The sequence below is a fragment of the Porites lutea genome, chromosome 3 (assembly GCF_958299795.1).
Source record: "Porites lutea chromosome 3, jaPorLute2.1, whole genome shotgun sequence".
In the NCBI taxonomy this organism is placed as follows: Eukaryota; Metazoa; Cnidaria; class Anthozoa; order Scleractinia; family Poritidae; genus Porites; species Porites lutea.
The window spans coordinates 2720221-2742720 of record NC_133203.1 but is presented as its reverse complement, the minus strand read 5'-3'; the positions used below and the strand labels follow the sequence as shown (position 1 = coordinate 2742720).

Below are 22500 nucleotides of genomic sequence, written 5' to 3'. Positions count from 1 at the left end.
CCCCTGTACTTTGTACGAATCTATAAATAAATAAATAAATAAATAAATAAATAAATAAGTGACGGGGAAGGAAAAGAACTGCGAACACTCCAGTAACCAGCCTCTTTATCAAGGTCAAACATAACTGGTTCTGATACATTTGTTAAAATATCTTTTCTCCCGACTCACATCATCTGCAATTCCCAGAATCTTTGCTATAGCAATCTTAATTCCTACAGTCCCAGCAAGAAACATAACACCTTGTGCCGCCTGAAAAATAGAACAGATTTCTTCTTTCAAATCAATAGATCAGTGCAAAACTTCAACATGTTTGGGTAACAAATCAGATGTATGATGATTGGTTAAAAGTTGCTATTATAAAAACCATAATCCAATAAGAAAAACAACTGCGCAAAATTGGTACCCAGTCTCCCCGGAGGTTCCGGAGTAGCAAATGGCAATAGGCATACACAATTCGTGTAAGAAAAAAAAAAAACTCTATTGGACAAGTAAGGTTAGTCGTTGCATACACAAAGTTGTTCACTACTCAGATCTGTCTGTCATTACTGGTCCTAAGACTAAAATGCGGTTCTTAACAGGAAATTTAAAGATATACAACTTTCAAAATATAACACACATTACCCAAACAAGAAGCTGATGTGGAAGACGGTAAATGACAGGTTCAAGTTTAGCAACAACCTACAATGAGAATGAAAAAAAATTGAAATAAATCACATAATTAGCAATTATTCAATGAGGCTGAGTAGGACGTGAAGAATTATGCAGATTGAGGAAGGAGGATGTTATCCAAAAAGGGTGAAGACCGAGGTCGATAACATCCTACGAGTATATAACATTCATCGAGCAAAATGTTTTGGGTATTCTTGCTTTTTTTCCGTTCAGTTTTAGTTACAAATTCAGTTATTTCGTCTTCGGATAACCGTGAACGCAATTTTGTTTTTCAGTTCAAACAGCATGGCGGCCACGCCTGATCGATACCATATTTGGAAGATGAAGAAATATACTATCGAATCGATGGTATATTGCTCCATCTTTCAAATATGGCCAGTTGGTTATGAAGAATTAGCCAGGGGCTTTAAGCCAATCAGAAACGGTGGAATGTTTTAAATAAATAAACTACTTCACTTGTCACAGACTACATATATGCTACACGATGCCAATACTCGATTGCTCATTTACAAAGTTCACTTCCAGTTATGAAAATAACCTTAGTTTCCTTCTGTGTTCACGGTGTCGAATTTAGATGCATTGTTGTTTACAGTATAGACACATTGAACAAAAACATGCCTTGCAAAAGATGCCTTAAGTTTCCGGCTGAATGTAATCGAAATAAAGGTTGTTGTTTTAAACGCTAAGAGTCTTGGGAAATAAATACGTTATCGATGACCGACAAGACCAACATACTCACCAAAGTTGTAATGAGAGCTGACAAGAAGAAAGAACTGTCCGTGAAAAGAAAAATTTAATTAGAAAACATCAGCTACCTAAGTGCCTCACTTGCAAAGCGGGGAGAAAAATAACAAAAATAACGATTTTTTTTAAGTGAAATCACGAACCTCAATTTCACTTAAGCAAGCTCCTCTCTTCTACGCTATCACTTTATTAAAGTAAGCCTACGTATAGGTATGGGGTACCTTTTATGTCAAAAGGGGTGTAATGGGGCTAATCGTCTAGAAAGTGGGGGCGAATTGTCTGTATACCGGAGGCTAGTTGTCGGGGGCGAATTGTCTGACATTCATAATAGGGTAAGGGGTTAGACTTCTGGGCGGAGCCTCCCTGTGAAAAAATACCGTAAAATTTCGCGAACTTGAGATTTGCAGACAATTATTTATGGAGAATGATATATTCCTCACCTGAGAAGCATGGAGTTCCCGAACTGAATTATAAAGTTTAATACGTGTCCAACCTACAAGATTCAAACGTTGCCACTTACAGGTCTCTGATAAAACGTAGAAGCGGTGTGTAAACACAAGCAAGAGTTGAAAACAAAGTTATTCAGACCAGCCGTTACATACCCTGGGTGCTAGCCTGCGAACCGCAGACGTATTTCCGGTCGTCGATAGGGAGAGAAGCGACGACCGAAAGTACGTCTGCGGTTCGCAGGCTACCTGGGTACCGCGCTTTTTTTTTTCCACCAAATATTTGATGGTTCAAGGCGAAGCCAGGACAGCGAGGCGCGATTTGCGAAGAGAAAAACAAAACGTCTCGAGAGCTTTATCAAATCGCAAGGGAGGTTTATTTCATCCTAGGAGCTTTAAAAACGGACCTCTGGTGCCAGGGTATCAGAAGCACGGCCCTCGGTTGAAAGATTGTCCTAGAAATTTAACAGCTCATGTCTTATGATTTTATTAACTTGTTTTATTCATCGTTTTTAAATTGATTCTTTGAAGTTCTCGTTGTCAGCGACGATGTCGTCGTCGTTACTTGAGCTCCCTACTTTAACGGAGCAGCCAAAGAAAAAGGCATATTTTCCAGCCAAGTAAACCGGCTTTGTTGTAGCTCACAGGTTGCACGACAATGCTCCAAGCTGTTTCATTCATTTTCGTGCGAGACATGCTGTCGAATCGTGTCTTAGGTTTTCAATTTGAACAGTTTTTCGTGAGATGTTACTGTCGGTAATATGTCGGTGATGTGTCGAATGTTGACCGACAGTTGGCCGATAGTCGGTTTAGGGGAGTTGTTCTTTACAATTACCTCTTTTTTTTTCAGGCACAAAATTAATAGTTCTCACTCTCAGTACGGTCCAGTGGTTAACATACTCAAGTCCTGAATTACTATATGCAAAAGACATTAAAAACGTACCAGAAGGCCATACAGAATGGTACAGAGCTTTTGTGAAGTAATAAACTGAAGAAAGTATAACCCAAACAAAGCACAAGTCTGCAATAAAAACAATAATAATGATGATGATGATAGAGCGGTTTTCATTTGAGTGTCGAAAAGTAATTGGTTTTGCACTTTCTACACGATGCGATTGGCTTAAAAGATTCGCGCCACCTTTTCATCCAATCAGAAGTAAGACCAAAGCCAATTGTGACGCGCCAGAGTAATTACTTTGGTTTTGGTTTTACGACACTCAAACGAAAACCACTCTAATAATAATAATTATTAATTATTATTATTAATTATTAGTTTCGGAATTTAATAATATTCTTAATTGGCTTTTTAAGTAGAGAGTTTCATATCATTATGTATTTTAGGATCGTATTAGGTTTCGTATCGACCTTTTTTTACTTCTAAGTATAGCTTCTCAAGTGGTGTAGGTTACGCTATGCGCCCTATACTACTCATAATGTGGACAGCATTCCAAAGTTTCATACTGCGACATAATAAATAAAGTAAATCACACTTCTGATATACAAATCAACAACAAAACTATCCTTAAGTAATTAAAACGTATTAAGTAAAGTCTATTTGGATAACACATTCACAATTTTTTTTAAAATGTATAAAAAGTATTTCTTACGCATGCTTTGAAACATCGTAAAAAATCGAATTCATTTCAATACAAGTTAGAAGGGCTTATATTAGGGGAAGGGCTTTTAACCAGGCCCCGGTTGTTCAAACGTTGGATAGCGCTATCCACCGGATAAATCACTATCCAGCCGATAAGTATTACGGAAATCAATTACGCTATCCGCTGGATAGTGATTTTTCCGCTGGATAGCGCTATCCAACGTTTGAACAACTGGGGCCAGATGTATTTTTTTGTTTACAGGTAGATGGGCCTATAATTGTAGGGGCTTATAAGCGGAAGTTTATGGTATTTTATTGTAGTCTACTCCTATTGCTAGAAAGCTACTTCAGTACATTTTGGAGACAGTTCAGTTTATACTGGACAGTTGCATTCTTAAAATCACAATAAACCACCACTCTACATATTGCAAATAATTTTCATCTACATGTACTTCCTGGAATATTATGTAACAAAATTGCTACTGGGGTACCTGAGTAAGCAATGCAAACTGGGCAAACTGAAAATCAAAGAAAAATGGTATACATCAAGTTAAGAAATATAATCATGAATATCATACAGATCATCAAACAAAGGAATGAAACAAGCATGGAAAGACAGTCAAGCTCCTACTTCCCACCTGCCATGGAATCATAAATAAACTTGTTGTTATGGCGACTAATAACAGATGTCTCCAATCTGCCCTAGAAGACCTAGGAACATTTGGAATATAAATAAATAAATTAGATACTTAATAATCACAAACACAAGCCATTTAGCTGGCTAACAAGGCCACGGCCTAAGCTGCATGTATAATAAATTTATTTTAGCCTGTTTTTCTCTATTTCACTGTGAAAATGACCTAGATGCAAGCACAAAGTTCTCCTAACAAAAAGATCATTATAACAAACTACTTCTCCTCATGCAAACAACTGGATTTGATTCTTATCATCTTTATAGTTACTTCCTTTTGCTTAAGTACCTATGCACTGGTGAGTCTTCTTTCTCTACTAAGTTTTTTTTGGTGCTTTAACAAAGCATATTAAAAGGAAAATTTTTCCTTCAGGTGCATTATGTGCTCATGTAAAGAAGAGATCGTATTGAACATTAATTAGTCATGCAGATATTAAAACAAAAATTTCATTATTCTACCAATAACTATCAACTTGTAGTATTATTTAGAGAATTACTTGATTGTTAGAGTAACAGCCAGAAGTTGAAAGACAAGAAATGGATATGAAAAGCTTTCCCGCAGTGGAGGAGTCCACATAACTCTTGTGCTCTGTGCATAGAAAAGAACACAGTCAGGTAAATTTTAGCAAAGCTTTTAAAGAGAAGGCCATAAACTCACAAATTAAAATGATGAGCTCTCGCAATGGTTTAAAATAAAACTTAGTAAAAGAATCTACTTTACATGTACTAGAAGGGTCATTAAATACACCTTCTTGAACAATGAAGTATCCAGGTTTTGGCATGGTCCGATTATTTCCTTTACTTAAAACTAGTTTTTGTAGTTTAGCTGTATTAATAGCTTTAATAATTATTAGAGGGTATCTCACCTCACCATGATTGTAGAAGTAAGAAAGAGTACCTATAAGTCCACCAAGAATACTGCCACTGAAATAAGTTACAATGACAAAACATTAGTCCTGTCTGTAAGTTTCAGATAAAATGGAAAAAAAATAAGAAAGGGATTGGAAGAAAAGAAGCAAGATACAACAGGTGTAGAAGCACGGAATGAGAGATGAGATGGACTTAAAGGAACAAAGGGATGGAGTAGGGAACGAAGAGACGATGTAACAAGCAAAGATAAGGAGATAATGGATGGGGAGAGAGGAAGAAGATAAGAGTGCTGAGGAAAGCTAGACACTGTTGCTAGGAACCTTAAATAATTCTCACCTCAGATAAAAGCAAAGTAAAAAGAACATGGACATCATAAATCCACTAAGATAAAAGATGGCATAAACATAGAAAAATGATAGCTCCCCCATACCTGAAAAAGTAAACCATATTTTCAAAAGTGAAAAATGAAATATAAGCATAATGTTGATTTTAAAGAATTAACCGTAAACAAAAAGTGAGTTAATACTTGAACACCCATAAACAAAATTTAAATAAATAATAAAAAAAGGAATAAGCAAATATAGTAAATACATGCATATAAAATAATAATATTTTTGCTGTCAGTGATGCTTTGCACTGACAAGTAAGACTTTGCCAAAAATTTCACAATTTTCAATATTTGTATCAATAATGCTCCTTTTATCTAATCACTCGGGAATTTTTTTTGATACTGCTACTAAATGGACTCCTCACTTCTCCCCAGAAAAAAGTGTCCATTTATGAACCCATGTGTAACCATTACCCTTTAACAACTTGTATATGAAATTAAATTTAATAATAATAATTACCCTCGGTGCCAATCGACTGTGGCAGAGGACTGTTCACTTCTATTAAAATTATGACAAGGTTAAATACCTCTTTTGCTTCTTGACCAGGTTATGGCAAGATCATAAAATTAATATGTCACTCTACCATTTAAATGTCTAGGCAAAATCCTATGTGTTACCATTCCCACGAAACCTCTCTAGTAGTATTTTCCATGCTCTTATTTATTTGGTATGTTGTTCTAATTTTTGAGTCTGTGGATGAAATCCTATGGTGTTACCATTCAAATAAAACCTCTTCAGCAGTACTTTCACATGGCACTATTTATTTAGTTATATGTAGTTCTAACTTTTGAGTCTGTCGATGAAATCTTATGATGTTACCATGCAAATGAAACCACTTTAACAGTACTCTCACATTTAGTTAGTATGTACACGTAGTTCTAACTTTTGGGTCTTTCGATGAAATCCTATGGTGTTACCATCCAAATAAAAGCTCTTTAGTAGAACTTTCACACTGCACTATTTATTTAGTATGTTGTTCTAACTTTTAAGTCTCTTGATGAAATCCTGTGGTATCACTATTCAAATGAAACTGCTTTGGCATGGTGCCATTTATTTTGTAGAATTTTACAAAAGAGTAATTTGAATGTTTTGGTGAATTTTTTTTTCTTGGTCACCACTAGTAGCAAAAGGTGAAGTTAGCTCTTACCCTCACAGCTTTGTACAGGAGGTAAGTTATAACCTCTGTTAACTGTATAGCAAGTCTTAGTGTGAATGTTCATGCTTCTTGTTACCCAATCATACATGCGGAAAGCAAATCCAAGAACAACCTGCCAGAGAACAATGTCATTTCTTGCTTGTAAAATGTACTGTAATAATATAAACCATATGCAAACCTTCTGACAGGTGCAGAAAATATTGTTGTAGGAACATGAATGTATCTCAAGTTTTATAAAAAATTTTTTGCCTTTACTCTAAGATCTAGCTATCTGATAATGCAAAGTGGTACTCTAAACAATCTATAAGAAGAAAAAATTAATAAAATCTTTGATTAAAATGTTAATCCTTGATCTGAGCATATTGGCCTTTCAGGAACCTGTGAATTCAATTTAAAATCTTATGGCTGGCGTGTCTTTTCCATTGTGGCACCCTATCTTTGGAACAGCTTGCCCGAAGACATTAAGAATTCCAGTTCTACTGACATTTTTAAAAGTAGATTGAAGACTTTTCTATGCGTTTTACACATAGCTTTTTATACATAGATCATTACTTCTTTATTGTTCTCATCGTTCCTTTTTTTAATATTTTTAAAGTATTCTTTTCTTAATTTGTATTGTACATAATTTTTCATTGTCTAAAAATTTATTCTCATTTGAATTAGTTAATCTTTGTAAAGAGAACTTTTGATTCCTGGAGAAATAGCACTCTACCAATGCATTATTATTATTATTATTATTATTATTAGGGCACACACCCCTTCAATAGACCTTTCCATGGGATTTTTCAAGGTTTTGATAAAGACCAGTAAGCCAATATCCATTGACACTGCCGGGAACAGCGCCTTAAAACTGAAATTAGCAAATTTACAAACTTGCCCCCAATCAAACAAACATCTGTAAAACTCCGTGACTTTGTGGAGCTATACCTTAGTTAGTTTCCCACAAATCACTTTCAAACTCAGTAACTATACCTGATTTTTAGTCTTTCTTTCCAGCCGTGTTAATGGATTTTTGCCCAATGCTTCCAGTCAAAAGTTGAAAAAAATCCTGGAAGGGTCTATTATCAATAAGAACAACAACTTACCTCGGGATATAAATTAAATCTTTTTAGAGTGTTAATGGTGTCTGGATATTCTGTTATATTACAATTCATAATGGCATGAACTCCCTCAGCAAATGTTGGTGCTTCCACAACAGTTTTATAGTAAGAGTAGTAGAGACCCTGTATGAAGTAAAAAGAAAACTAGTAATATTCACCAGTGTGCCACACACCATACACGTGCCACCATATAATATACTTAGTTGTGGGGGCTAGAAGCCATTTTTTGGGTCTGTTTCTTACACTGAGATTTCTTATAATAATGAGGGGACGAATTGTCCCCCTTGGCAACCTCTAGGAGAAGTCCAGCCTTTTAGGACATCACAGGTGGCCCAAGCGTAATATGAGAGGTTGTGTGGGAAAAATAGAGTTTGAAACTTAGATGAAATAAATGAAGTAAAAGCGATAAAAGTTATCAGTTAAGTGTTAATATTGTTACCTGGATTCGTTGTCGGCTTCTTTGTTTTTTTTGTTGCTACGTTCATTGGCCGAGTGAAAACAAAGAAGCCGACCTTGCTCGGAGGTGAGTGCATAGAGATTTGACATAACGAAGTAATGTCACCCTCTCCCGGTGAGTTATTATTTGACGCTAGCGCCCAGTCACCGCCGAGCGACAAGACGGTTGAAATGTTACACTTTTACTAGTCACGGATAAGTGGCGCCGATTTTTGAACTGTAGTTGATCTTTTCGATCGAGTTATGCGATCCAAATGCAAGGTTTACCAGAACAGATTGCAGGAAGGTGATCTTAAGGCATCACTTTGTGGATTCGGTGGCGTAAAATGTAAGTGTGTTTGTTTTTTCGCGAGAAATTTGGAGCTGATTCTGAGCAGCTTTGCAGGTCGATTGAGCGATTCTGTCCTACCTTCTCTCTTATTATTACAATGTCAGGTCAAATGATGTAAAAGTACTCAAATCGCGCTGAAACTTCATAAAAACAAACACAATGACACGAGGTAACAATATTTACTCTTTATTAATAACTTTTATCGCTTTTAGTTCAGTTATTTTATCTAAGTTTCCAACTCTTTATTTCCCATACAAACTCTCATTTTACGCTTGGGCCACCTGTGAGGACATGAGGCAGGCATGTCCCTGGGGTTAAGGGGGTGGGGAAAATAAAAAAAACCTAAGACAATTGCAATCCCTAGGGGTTTTTCCAAGGGGGTGGTAATGAGCCACGCATTACACGTGAATGTTATAAAACACACTAGATTAATTGAAAAAAAAAAACAAAGAACATAAAGAATATGTAGTAGTTCAAATAAAAGGAACATCAGAAAAACTCACCATTTCAGTTCTGAAAGACAATTCCCTCTCTAGAGCAGACAAATGCGAAAAAAATCGCTCGTTCTCAAACATTCTTGACACGTGGTAGCTTCAGGAAAATAAAAACAAAATGATTTTTGCTACAGTATCGATATTGCAGTCAATATTGACTTTAATCTGATATGATCAATATACCGTACGAGGTCCTTATGTATTTTGATACATTACATTTCATAATTCTAAATTTATCAATATAGTACATAAAATAGTGTATAAATCATTTCGCAGAAATAAGTTTACCTTTGAAAGATCCCAAAACTTGCAGCTGTTGGAGAACAAATAAAGAGAAGGTTAATTATTAAATGTAAAAGTAAGAATAGCGCATATATTCTTAAAGAAGTTAAAAAGTCAACTCTAGATTTTTGAAATGTGTCAAGAAGTAGATATTCTAGCGTACAAAGAAAAGAATAAACTGCAGACCTAGGATTAGCACCAAAGAAGCATAACCATATCCATACTTCCTAAACGGTTCAAGGACAGAGGTCGACGAATCAATTTTCCCGCTAGCTTCTTTGTGTTTGGATTTAAACTTGTTTCGCCCCGTTGATTTTACGAGGTAACTAGACCCATTGCTTGATTTGTGGGCTGTTTGGTTGGAAACTTGCTTTTTCTTTTTCGCGGGCATTTAAAAAAAGCTGAAATTAAAAACAATAACTTTGTAAAAAATAATTTAAAAGAACTCTTGATCTGTGGTCCAGTAGAACGTTGCCTGCGATGTGAAAGAGCCAGCGGAAGCTATTGTACTTAAATGTCGCCTCATGTAATCGCATCATTTTTTGACAACATGGCGGACGAGCAAAGCAAGCCTTCGGATACAAAAGAAGTTTCTTCCGTCAAGAAACATCATAAACAAACTTCATTAAGCTATAGTCGCCCAAAATATCGCGAGGCTCGTTGGGAAAGGGCCGTAAAGGTTTGTACTTTGAAATTTGAGACGTTTTAATTTTATCACAGCAAGAAACATCTTGGCTCTACCTTGAACGAAAAGACGAAAAGAATGTGGCAAAATTACCAAAGTTATTTTGTAAGATTTACGGTCGCATTCCTAATTTGTAATTGTAAGTATCTGATTACTTTTATTAACAGTTTGTTAACTGTGTATCAACCCAATTTTGCCGGTGTGATTCTCATATAAGCGTATCAACTAACAGTTTTTGTTAAGCGCGCTTAATTCTTTTCTTTTGTTTTTAAGGTTTACACCATAAATTTGGAATCTAAGTATGTTTTGGTTCAAGGTGTACCTGCTGTAGGTGCTGTCAAGGAATTACTGGAGCAATTTGCACTTTATGGAGCAATCGAAGAGTAAGCTTAATTGAGTGACAACAACTATTACTATTACTTTGCATAACAATAAAATTTGTGAAATGACAATACAGTTCCAAGGCAATGGCTTAATTTTATGTTAATCCAGATTTATTAGTTAAACTTCTTTATCGTGAAAGAAAAAAAATAAAAATTTCAGGCTGTTTCTCATTCAGTTTTTGTCACCAAAACTAGGTGAAAAGCATGACCAGAAGGTCCAAGTCCCCCCCTGAATGCTAAGTTCTGTTTCAACTTAACTAAGTTTTTCTCACTAATAAAATGCTTCAAAATTTGGTTTGTTATTTATTCATGTTGGAATCTGACAATTTTTGGCAATACTTTTGTATGTTACTTGTATTTTTTTAAGTTTAAGAAAACACAGTTTAGGATTTTTTTCAACTAGTCGAGTTTTGGTACTCTTAAACTAAGGCATTTTAGTAAAATCCAACTAGTGGTATATATTATCAATGCTGCATTCTGATTGGTTGAGCTACTACAAGGCTATATGTTATAGCCCACTAGTAGCGAAAAGCACCGACTTTGAAAACCAAAACAATGATGGCTGAATCGCGTTTTCCCAGCTGAAGTTGTTTTGTCTTGATATTTTTGACCAACTAGTTGGATTCTACTTAAACATTATTCCTCTCGCCCGCATAGCCTCTGAGTCAATAGCGGCCTTCTGCCTCATGGGCTATTGACTCAGAGCCCATTCGGGCTCGAGGAATAATTGTTAATTATTTGCTTTAGATATCTTTTCCTTGATGAGTATCCCGTTGAGCCCTCATGGCCTCTGAGTCAATAGCCCATCCGGGCTCAAGGAATAACTGTTGTTAATTATTTGCTTTAGATATCGTTTCCTTGATGAGTATCCTGCTGAGCCCTTCACGGAGGTTTACTGGATTAAGTTTCAGAGGATAAATTCAGCCAGGTATTGTAGGTACAAAGAGGTCCTGCCAGAGGGGGGTCCCATGTCACCCATCTGAATTTTGAAATGTCTCGTGTCGTTGTTTATAAATGCTTGTTGCTTTTTGTCGGCTTTGCCGTCACTGTTGCAATTTGGCCGAGGGAGGTTGTCTCTTGTCATGATTTCATTTTACACGCTGTCACTACTTTTTGGGCCATGTCGCTTGTTGGAATTTACCCTGGCAGGGCCTTTACAAAGTCAGTTTTGTTGGACTTCATGCATTGTTTGAAGTTGATGTTAACTGTAGGAATACAAATCTAAATGGAGATGGTCATATTTCCATTTGGGACTCCCACATAATGGAAGGAGGTCAAATATGACTAGGTGTGATAGTACAGATAATTTGCCACCTGTGTTTGTTCCCTGGCATCATTCCAGAGGGCTGCAATACCACCCTTCCCCACCAAAGTAATGGTGGAAACTTAATATGACAGTACAAATAAAATTCAGGAAACCCAAACATATGCAAACGACAGGAGTGGCTCAAATTTTTCTGCAGGGCATGAGAAATTGGTCTGCAGGTATGAGCTGGTAATTTTAGTTGTGTTGTGCTTAAGCCATGCCTGGTGGCACCTGGTGCCTTATATTTGCTACTGGGTGACTAGAAAAGTTTCATTTTTCATAAAAATCATATACTGGATTCCCTGTGTTCAGAGCAGTGGGCTCCAGTCATTTTTTCTTAGAGCACAGCCTTGTTGAGATTAAAGTTTTTGGGCTGCAGGCATGAGACGTATTTCTAAGGGGAGGGAGAGAGCAGGTAGGTGACACCAGTGTGTCGGGGTGTATAGTCTTTACCAAGCAACAACAAATAAAAGGACCATGGCAGTTAGTAAAGCATGAGTTCATTGTTGTTGTGATTTGTTTTAGGTTTGCCAAGAAAAAGCTGGACAATAAATCATTCTTTGGAGGAATATTACATGTGTGTTATGCTCCAGAGTTTGAAACGGTCAATGACACAAGAGAGAAACTTCAGGAGAGAAGAAAAGTTATAGCAAAAAAGACAAGAGGTTAGTTCTATCTTTTTAAAAGGCTAAAATCTTTTTTGCATCTGTTGAATTCAAAGATAATGGTCCAGTTTCATGAGGAGACACAAAGGGCTTGCACTGTAAGTATCCCGGAAGGCTCCATACAATTCCTTATAATTTTGTTATAAGGAATTGTATGGAGCCTTCCAGGAGACTTTTCTTCACTAGCTTAGGCGCGGTGGATTTTGTCACGTATGATCAGCGCGAGGTGTTTTTCCCGACACCCTTCTGTCAGGAAAATGTCATCATATGAAAGCAAACCAGACACGATCGCTTCGGCAGGCCGAAGCCGGCAAAAATAAAAGGCTTTTCTTCTTCCAGTTTTGTTTCGATGTGGTCAAAATAAATCAGGTTTGTAGGTTGTAGGTAATAAAATATTGTCTTATTCAGTTCTCAAGGACCTTTAGAAAATGAGATAATTGACTAGAGAAAGAAGCGTGAAAACGCTTTTCTGGATGAAAATATATTTTAATTCTCGCAGCAATTTTGCGAAATCGCGAAGCGCAATATATTCAGTTTCTTCCAAAGCCGTCATGATTAAGCAGTGTAATGCCATCACAACAAGTGTGTATCGCAAAAGCCGCGAAAATAGAGATGAAACAAAAAATGGATCGGAAAAATTAATAAAATCACCAAAAAACTGTCTCGCGGGAGCTTTGTCAAACAAACCATTGGTTTATTTAACCTAACCTGGTAAAGGAGACGTCTGCACGCAGAATTCATTTCATACTACATGTAGTTGTGTTTTTGGGAACGGACCTCGGGAGCCTCATTGCCGTAATATCTTCTACATTGCAGAAACTACAGCAGAATCGCCCTGCTCGCGTGCTAACTTTCCGTTCCAATTATGACTATACAGTACCAGTGAATTGTTTCGAAATTTAAAGGGGCGAAATTTATTTCCATCAGCGCGTAGTTAGCTAGTTAAGCAATAATAATGCACAGCACTGTAAATAACACGGTTCTAGAATATCTGACGGCTTCGCGTTTTGTTCGTCGCTGCATGCGATTTAATCGCTTATAACCTAACAGAAAATGCATGAATACAAACAAGCTCGCTGTTCCACAACCCCACACTGAATTTTAAAAGAGAAGCCTTTCTTATAACGGAAGAATGTTGTAGAACAGCTTGTGTCTGAAGGTGCGGCAATAATTTTTTTAAAGGAAAATTAAAAAACCTTAATTTAGATATATGTATCTTTACACAAGGCCTAAATGTGAAGCAGGTTTTTTATTGTTATATCGTTATTATTTTAGTTTTTATCTGGTTATATTTCTATACTTGAATGTAAATATACCCAAGGCAAATACTGTGTATTACCTTACCTTACCTCTGTGATGTGTGTAAATTTGTCTTTTGCTATGGTTTTAGACAATACGACTTCTCCTGACTATCAATTGTGCGTCAAAACAATGTATCAAGCGCGCGATAAAGAAATTGTATAAGTGCCACGGTGTAGCACTTTATGACAAAGTTTTAACTGGAAAACTTCTTGCCATATGATGTACACCTGTATAGTTTATGTTTGTAAGCTCTACCTAAAATAATCACTGGGTTACACTGCACCCATGGGTGTGCCACCTAAAGTGCGGCCTATGTTTGTTAGCTCTACCTAAAGAATCACTGGGTTACACTGCACCCATGGGTGTGCTACCTAAAGTGCAGCCTATGTTTGTTAGCTCTACCTAAAGAATCACTGGGTTACACTGCACCCATGGGTGTGCCACCTAAAGTGCAGCCTATGTTTGTTAGCTCTACCTAAACAATCACTGGGTTACACTGCACCCATGGGTGTGCCACCTATAGTGCAGCCTATGTTTGTTAGCTCTGCCTAAAGAATAACTGGGTTACACTGCACCCATGGGTGTGCCACCTAAAGTGCAGCCTATGTTTGTTAGCTCTACCTAAACAATCACTGGGATACACTGCACCCATGGGTGTGCCACCTAAAGTGCAGCCTATGTTTGTTAGCTCTACCTAAAGAATCACTGGGTTGCACTACACCCATGGGTGTGCCACCTAAAGTGCAGTCTATGTTTGTTAGCTCTACCTAAAGAATCACTGGGTTACACTGCACCCATGGGTGTGCCACCTAAAGTTCAGCCTATGTTTGTTAGCTCTACCTAAAGAATCACTGGGTTACACTGCACCCATGGGTGTGCCACCTAAAGTGCAGCCTATGTTTGTTAGCTCTGCCTAAAGAATCACTGGGTTACACTGCACCCATGGGTGTGCCACCTAAAGTTCAGCCTATGTTTGTTAGCTCTGCCTAAAGAATCACTGGGTTACACTGCATCCATGGGTGTGCCACCTAAAGTGCAGCCTATGTTTGTTAGCTCTGCCTAAAGAATCACTGGGTTACACTGCACCCATGGGTGTGCCACCTAAAGTTCAGCCTATGTTTGTTAGCTCTACCTAAAGAATCACTGGGTTACACTGCGCTCTGTGACGGACGTTTGCCTTGCGCTCTCTTCAGAGACAAAAAAGCTATAGTCTGTTTGGCCAAAAATCAAAAGCTTTGTTCCCCTAAAAATTTGACACCATATTGGACCCCGAAAGACGTTAAAAGTTCCTCCACAATAGAAGAGTGTTTTGCTAGAGGTTAGAAACATTTGGCTTACATGAGTTTCAATATAAAGGTGCAAAAACTTATCAGCATAATTATAGCACACAAACATTGTCATCAAACTCCTGGCATGTAGCCTGAATAAGCCAAGCAAATATAAATAAAGCATATAACCAGAAATATTCGTCAAATGGTCTCGTTAAGTAAATTATACTTCACTTTGCGAAAGAAATTTATCTCTTGTATCCGTGTTACGCATCGAAAAAGCGAGGAGTCATCGCATGACATTAGGTGACAGAGGTAACACCCACGGGTTTCACGAATTCCAATTCCACGATTTTTCGCCTAGTAACAAATTTAAAACTTCAATTCTTACCTTACAGTTGTCGGTTCATTTACCTTACATTCGCCAACACTAGTAAACATGGACAAAACGATGAAATCCGGCACTCTTCTTTCAGAAGTAGCAAGCCGCATGAAGTAAAATCCACCGATATATGCGTTGCATTCTCACCACAAATATAAACATTTGTCGTGGAGAAAATACGATGAGGAGGAAAAAATGCCAGATCTTCGCCTCGGCAATGTATTCCAGCTACCAAGCCAGCGTATCTCCAGAAGGTGGACTTGAAGTGGGACAAACCTTGTGATTTTTTCAGGAGCGCTTTGCGCGCAAACTAATTTATTCTGGCGCAAAATGAAGATTAAGAAAATGTATCTGAAATCTAATACACGACAAGAAAATTTTCACACTTTCGAGGAGCGCGACATATTAAATGGGATTAAGTTGGATTAGCTGCCAGCGGAGAAAACATCCCTGCGTGGGATTGTACTTCCAGTAAAAAGCCTCTGTGTCCTCTCATGGTCATTTCAGACTAGGGAGCTTTAGCATCGATGACGGCAGCGACAGCAAAAACGTCACTTTTAAAATGAATAATTTCGGGTTTTTTTTCCAGTTTGCTGAAAATGGAAAATGTAGGCAAATTTCCCTGGAGTTGATTTCTTGAGGACTGCACTCACGTTTGGAGAGAGAAAAAGAGATTTGTCGTCGCTTGTTTATGTCCTCCATAAAACTTGCAATTAGGCATTTTCATGTCGTAGTCATGCAAGGACAGTAAAGAAATGTACAAAAAAATGTGATGCACATGCAAAGTTGTTTTGCGTAATAAACCTATTGATTTTTTGACATCCTCGTTGGCATCGCCATCATTGTTGCTTAAACTCCCTACTATATTTAGGTATGGAAACTGTTTCCTGTCATCTGTTGTAATGGATGGTAATGATGGACATGGATGAAACTTGAAAAGTGTGAGCCAACTTTTTCAAGTTTTAGTGCTATGCCTGCAAAAATTATCAAAAAAATATTATCGTGGTTAGTGCTCCCTGATGGAATTTGCCTAAGATCTTCTTCATAACTCTACAGGAACATTTTGTGTATGGGTGAGGGCACTAAGACAGTAATGACTTCAGTACAGAATTGCCCTAAAGTAGTAATATCCTCGTGACATAAATAATTTATAAACCCTTTTTTCTTATGCTAATGATATGTTTTGCAAACTTATTTGCAGAGCTTTTTGGTGAACAACAGAAAAAAACGGTGACCAAAGACTCTTCACCAGTTGGCACTGAAGACTCTTTGCCAAAGAAACCTGCAGAAACAAGCCAAAGGATTCCTGAGTCTTCTTTAGATGACCAAAGACTGCAAACAAGCCCCACTGTGGAAACATCAGGCCTATCATATCATGCAAATTTTACAGACCACACGCTGCAGTCAAGTTCATCATTTCCAACCTTACTACCACCTCCACAACATCTTTATCCATTCCAATACCCTCCACCCCCTCCCCCATGGGACTTACCTCGGGTACCATCAGCTCATGCAACACTTCCAGCATACATGCAAAATTTCCCTCCTCCACCTCCACCTCCTCCTCCTCCACCACCAACACCTCCTTCCACTGAGCCATCTGTTCAAGACAATTTTAAGACAAGTGAAGGAAGTCAACAAGAAAGGCCATTTACTGTTTACATGTCACAAGTCATGATTGGACCACAACTTGAGGAAGGGTAAGCTATACGTAGCTGTAAAATTTGGTGATAATTGAAATTTCTGATTAGCTAAAATCTGGGCTGGCTAATTTTTTTCTTGCCAAGCTAACACTGGGTGAGGGTACATTTGATTGGGAAATCTGGATTTGTATAGGTAATAGCATTATTTGTAGTGATATTTGGTATAAATACCACGAGTGATATTTCAAAATTGTTATATGTAAATTTGAGACAATTTGAAAATATCACGAGTGGTATTTATGCCAAAAATCACGTACAAGTCATGCTATTATTTGTTTATAGTACTACCCACAAAAGGTTTGTAATTTTCACATGTAGGTATTTCAAATTAAGCTGAAATACCACTGCTCTAAGCCAATCAAATTGCAGTAATTTCTAATGTAGTAGTATAACTGATTTAATTTGTAATCAAATGCAAAAACTGGAAATGATGAGCTTGACTGCAGGGTGTGGTCTGTATAATTTGCATGATATGTCCATTTCAATAAGAAAACCAAATTCCATTGGAAGGGTTAGAAATCTGAGAAAACAACATTACTAAAAGTGACTTTTTGCATTGTACAGTGACAACTTCGCCCGGTATAAAGGAGTTAATTTTTATTGTCTCTTTGTTCTTTTCAGAACAGCTTTCAATCATGCTTCCTTGGTAATAATATATTTTTGCTCTATACTTATTAAATTTTTTTTTTCAAACTCGTAATAACATTAAGGAGAATGATTGTCGCTATACTGTACATGTATATTAATCGTGTTTATACTTTTATACAGTGATGTTGCATTTCTTTTAACAATGAAGTCACAGACTGAAGCCTGCACATTTAAATGAAACCTCTTCAGCAGTACTTTCATGTGATACTATTTATTTTAATAGTGTGTAGTTCTAACTATTGAGTCTGTGAACAAAATCCTATGGTGTGACCATGTACATGAAACCATTTTGGTAGTACTTTCACATGGTACTATTCTGTTTTCAGCATTTCAAGACATGGAATTTGGAAATCTGTTGAATTTTGACTTCTGGCACTTTTCTTTGGGAGAAAAACATTTAACATGTGCATTGATTTTGCTTGTGTCATCTAAGATGTGTGTCTTACTCAGAGCTAAAAGACTTCCTTACCAAATCTAAGTAATATGGTTGTATTTGTTATCTGTCCTGTCTTCAGCTTTGTTATCACCAAACCACATTCAATTGTTTTTAAATTCATTTTTCAATTTTCCAGACTGGTAATGAATCACTTGATAAGACTGCATTTTCTATCAGAAATAGAATACACAAGGTAATGTCTTTAATTGTTATGATAATATCAAACAATAAAAAAAAACCTTTCCTGTCTTTCAGTTATTATTCATTATCATCCTCTTATTTTTGTTATCATTAATTTTATTTCCCTTCCATCCCGGCTCTCCTTGCTTGCCTTTCTCTTGCTTTGCATGTGATGGGGCTCCAAGGCTTTACTTTGATGAGCACCCATTTAAGCTTATATTTTTTCTTAGAGTTATTCAGAATGTTAGATTTCTTTGCAAAGGGTAGAATGTAAAATCTCTGAAAGAGATGTTCACACAGTGTTTTCAAAGCTTTCACACAAGTGAAAATGTGATGGCCTTTCGACATGTTGCAGTTTCTTACAATGACATCATTACTAAATTTCATTTCCACCAATCAGCATTTTGCATCCACTTTTTCAATGCAAAAAAACAAAATCCTGAGATGTGACTGCAAGCTTTCATTTCTTTTTGTCCCCCCTTCCCCTACACCCAGCTTGCATGCTATTGATGGAACTAAAGTGAAACATTGTTCATGTGACCACTAAAAAGGAGCCTTAAAAATGTATCAGGTTAACAAGGTTTTCAGAGGACTGGCCTTGTGTTTTTTGTTAGTATTTAGACCAAACAAATCCAGCCATATTAAATGACGAGGCAGTTGCATAAATGGGGTGGTTTATAACAAATTTATACTGCTTTTTGTTCTCTCTTGCAGTTATCAAGAACTCATGAAGAACCAACCCCTGTTACTACAGAAAATATTCACATAGTTCAGGTACATTCTATGAATTAAATGATTGAAGAGAAGGTAGCTTACTGGCATTTAATGATATAGCGCATCTTCTGCCCTGTGTGTGTTGGTTGTAAGCCAGTCATTATACTGAGTTAGTATATTAATGTTCGATGTTAACAGTCTGTTTCTACATACACATGTACGGTAAATTCTCTCTCCAATAGCGGACACCTCACTAAACAGACCTTACTGTTTTTTTTCACTCTCTATAAGTGGGTTATTCTCTTTTACACAGTTATCACCACCATTATTATCATTATTATTATTATTATTATTATTATTATTATTATTATTATTATCCTCTTTAATTTAACATTAATATTAATATTATTATTATCTTCTTTAATTTAATATTAATATTATTGTTATTATTATTATTTTTATTATTACTATTATTATTATTATTATTATTATTATTATTATTATTATTATTATTATTATTATCACCATCATTGTCGCCACTACCACCATCAACCACCACCATCATCATTATTATACTCATCCTCATCTATTTACTTATTTTATTTAATTCAAATGGAAACTTTTGCAATCTAGATACCCACAGGTAGCCAACGCATACCTGAAGGAAGGATCACAACGTAACAAGTCTCCAAGCTTTAGAGCTAAATAATGCTAGACAACGTTACATATCTTTTTCAATTTACCAACATTGGCCAATGACGCAGCATTCTATATAAAGAAGATAGTATTTCTTTTTCATTTTTTTTTTTCGATAGAATCCTGAAGAATCAGCTACATGGTCAATCCCGGCAAAAAAAAAGAGGAAGAGGATTTGAAAATCTGAAAAAAGAAAACTGGCAAAATTCTGCAGCCCACCTTTTGATCTGAGGTGGCAAAGTGCTCCAACAGATACTGAGTTAAAATTCGTGTGATTCACTCTGCTCAACCCTCTAAGAGCTCACTAGATCTTGATGACGTTTTCCAAGTCAAACTCTTGTTGTTATTTTATTCACTTAACTCTGTTGTGGGGCCGTGGTGGTCAATTGCGTAATAAAACTGGCGTCATGCAGACTTCCAGCTGAAGAGGCTTCATTTCATTTTGTAGCCTACGCAATTCCAGTGTAAGAAAGACAATATTAATTTACATGACTCCATATATTACTCTGCCAAGAGGTTGGAGGTTTGTGACATGGTACAGAAAGAAAAACGTAGACCAGGAGAAGCACTGAAGGACAATGTTGGAGAAAGAGATAAATGAGTTTCGGTGAAACTACTCAACTCCTGCTTTGCAGCCAGCCAAAAGTAAAGCTCAATTGATGACATTTTGTTTTCCTCTTGTGCCACCCATCGCGTGATAAACATGACGACGACGATGATGATTATGACAACGTCGACCTCGATGGCGATGAAGAGGATGATGGTGATCGTGAGGATGATGGTGATGATGATAATGGAAATGAATATGGTGTTGAACTCGAGCACTAGGATGCATATGATGATGACGATGATGATGTTGATGATGATGATGACGATGATGATGATGGTGTTGATGGTGGTGATGATGATGATGATGATGGTGGTTGTGGTGATGATGATAATAGGGACGTTAATGCCCCGTCCACCCTATGCCGGATAAATTTGAAAACGGAACTCTTACAATGAAAACGAAACAAAAGTTTTCTGTCCACTCATGAAAACGGATAAAATGTTCTGCGTCCGCACCACAACGATCAGAGGCGACAGAAACGCTTAAGTGCACCTTTGAGAATGCGCATATTGAATCATTGAGCCCGCCATAAAGTCGGCTTCCAGCCGACTTCTCCTCCCTCCCGCCATATTTGAACATTGTGACGTTGTTGTTTACGCGAAAGAGGTTATTATTTTTTCAGTTTACCTAGCATGTCAAGCTATAAGAAGAACACTGCGGAAGAAAAAAACAAAACTGAATACTTTTCATGGTCTGATGAGGAGGTGGATGACAGTAAAGGAAGTAAATTACTCCTTATCCGTTGATTTCTCTCATACATGTAATAAAGTGCGATTTTTAACTCCAAGCATGCAATTATCATGGACAAAAAAACACTGTATCTCGTCGTCCGTCATGTTGGATTTATGATCGAGGAAGACTCGGGCAACGAAATCACATGATAATCATGAGGTCGCCGATGAAAGTTCCGTTTTCAAAATGTCCTCCGTCCACACTAATACGGCTACCCGGCCTTTATAAATTTATCCACCCTGGAGACCGTTTTCGGTGGAGAATTTATCCAGATTCTTGTGGACGGAAGGCGTAACCGGAAAAATAAAGTTCCGCTTTCTAATTTATCAAAAATTTATTAAAAACAATAGGTTTATTAGGCTAAACAACAACTTTGCACGTGCATCACACTTTTTTTACATTTCTTAGCCGTTTCTGCACGATTTCGACGTGAAAATGCCTAATTTAACTACAATACAATACAATACAATAGTTTATTGACACTCCCCTGGTGGGGCTTTTCAGTGACAATGCGACTACTAATTAAGATAAGAGAAGTAGTTAACAATTCAATTAAAAAGGAAAGAGTGCGGTGAACAAAAGCAATATAAACATACCTATTTAAGAGTTAATCGAATAATAAATATTCTCACTACGTACTATACAATATGCATATTTTTAAGTTAAAATTGTAATAAAATAAGATACTAGTAAGATACTAAAATACTATCATAACGTGCTATTTAAAAAGTCAGTAATCAATTTATTTTTCAAATAAAATTTAAAAGTAGAAATCGATTTTGCAGTTTTAAGAGTACTGTCTAGATCGTTCCAAATGTGCACCATACGGTAGTGGAATGTTCTCTGTCCGGTACTCGACTTATACAAGGGGATGTTTAATAATTGGCAACTTCGAGTCACGCGCCCGGTGACCGCAATTCTTGTTGTAAATTGATCGCTGAGGTAATGTGGAGCATGACCAGTCATGTATTTCAATGCCATGAGAGCGTCGCGGAAGAACAGCTTTTGTTTAATTGGAAACCAACGTAGATCTCTTAGTGCGGGGGTTATATGATCAAATTTCCTGGTACCTGTAATAATGCGCGCGGCAAAGTTCTGCACTGACTGTAGTCTACAGATATTTTTGTTCGAGGTGTTCGACCACACTGTGGAACAGTACAGTAATTTGCTAAAGACTAGGGCATTTATTACTGTCACCAGTTGGTTACGGTCAAGAACATGTTTAACCCGACTGATTTGTGCGAGGCTTGACATACAAGATGACGTAGTTTTTAAAACATGGTCATCAAACGTTAGTTGCGGATCTAGAACAACCCCAAGATCTTTGGCCGAAGATGTAAGAGCGAGACCTTTTCCTAGAAGAGATATTTTGAAGTCGGGGAGTTTGGCAAGTAGTTGTCGGCTTCCAAAGACTACGAGTTTTTTTTGTCAGGATTTAAAAGAAGAAAATTGTTAAAACACCAATTACGTATTAAAAGAAGGTCGCTATTTAGATCGTTCATAGCAGTCGGACAATCACGCATCTTAAAAGAAATCTGAAATTTAGTGTCATCTACGTAACATTG

General features: G+C 37.0%; 2 protein-coding genes across 3 annotated transcripts in view; one reads left to right on the top strand and one right to left on the bottom strand.

Moving 5' to 3' along the window:
- Positions 1-22500, bottom strand: part of LOC140930191 (protein C-mannosyl-transferase DPY19L1-like) — a 56536-nt gene that overhangs the window by 12426 nt on the left and 21610 nt on the right. The window contains exons 1-15 of one of the 2 annotated variants that reach the window (XM_073379852.1): positions 9412-9672; positions 9232-9256; positions 8953-9040; positions 7648-7785; positions 6554-6674; positions 5354-5447; positions 5014-5071; positions 4645-4736; positions 4095-4167; positions 3948-3974; positions 2803-2880; positions 1854-1906; positions 1409-1442; positions 622-678; positions 169-249 (exon numbers count right to left, since the gene is read on the bottom strand). In XM_073379852.1, the coding sequence (XP_073235953.1) occupies positions 169-249; positions 622-678; positions 1409-1442; positions 1854-1906; positions 2803-2880; positions 3948-3974; positions 4095-4167; positions 4645-4736; positions 5014-5071; positions 5354-5447; positions 6554-6674; positions 7648-7785; positions 8953-9040; positions 9232-9256; positions 9412-9616 (1224 nt within the window). In that variant the 5' untranslated portion in view covers positions 9617-9672. Of the gene's footprint in view, positions 1-168; positions 250-621; positions 679-1408; positions 1443-1853; positions 1907-2802; positions 2881-3947; positions 3975-4094; positions 4168-4644; positions 4737-5013; positions 5072-5353; positions 5448-6553; positions 6675-7647; positions 7786-8952; positions 9041-9231; positions 9257-9411; positions 9673-22500 lie in introns of those variants that run through there. The other variant, XM_073379853.1, reaches the window with a different exon arrangement.
- On the top strand, positions 9776-19808 carry LOC140929267 (uncharacterized). Its single transcript, XM_073379070.1, has 9 exons — positions 9776-9904; positions 10184-10293; positions 11141-11221; positions 12125-12264; positions 16418-16916; positions 17541-17565; positions 18140-18196; positions 18898-18957; positions 19713-19808. Exons 1-9 carry the CDS (start codon positions 9776-9778, stop codon positions 19770-19772), a joined length of 1161 nt encoding a protein of 386 aa, XP_073235171.1. The 3' UTR covers positions 19773-19808.

Bases quoted from the DNA above. Each gene is read 5' to 3' on its own strand.
- LOC140929267 (XM_073379070.1), top strand. From the start codon at position 9,776: ATGGCGGACGAGCAAAGCAAGCCTTCGGATACAAAAGAAGTTTCTTCC. The intron at 11,222-12,124 runs GTATTGTAGGTA...GATTTGTTTTAG, and splicing joins CAGAGGATAAATTCAGCCAG to GTTTGCCAAGAAAAAGCTGG. The intron at 18,197-18,897 runs GTAATGTCTTTA...TCTCTCTTGCAG, and splicing joins TCAGAAATAGAATACACAAG to TTATCAAGAACTCATGAAGA.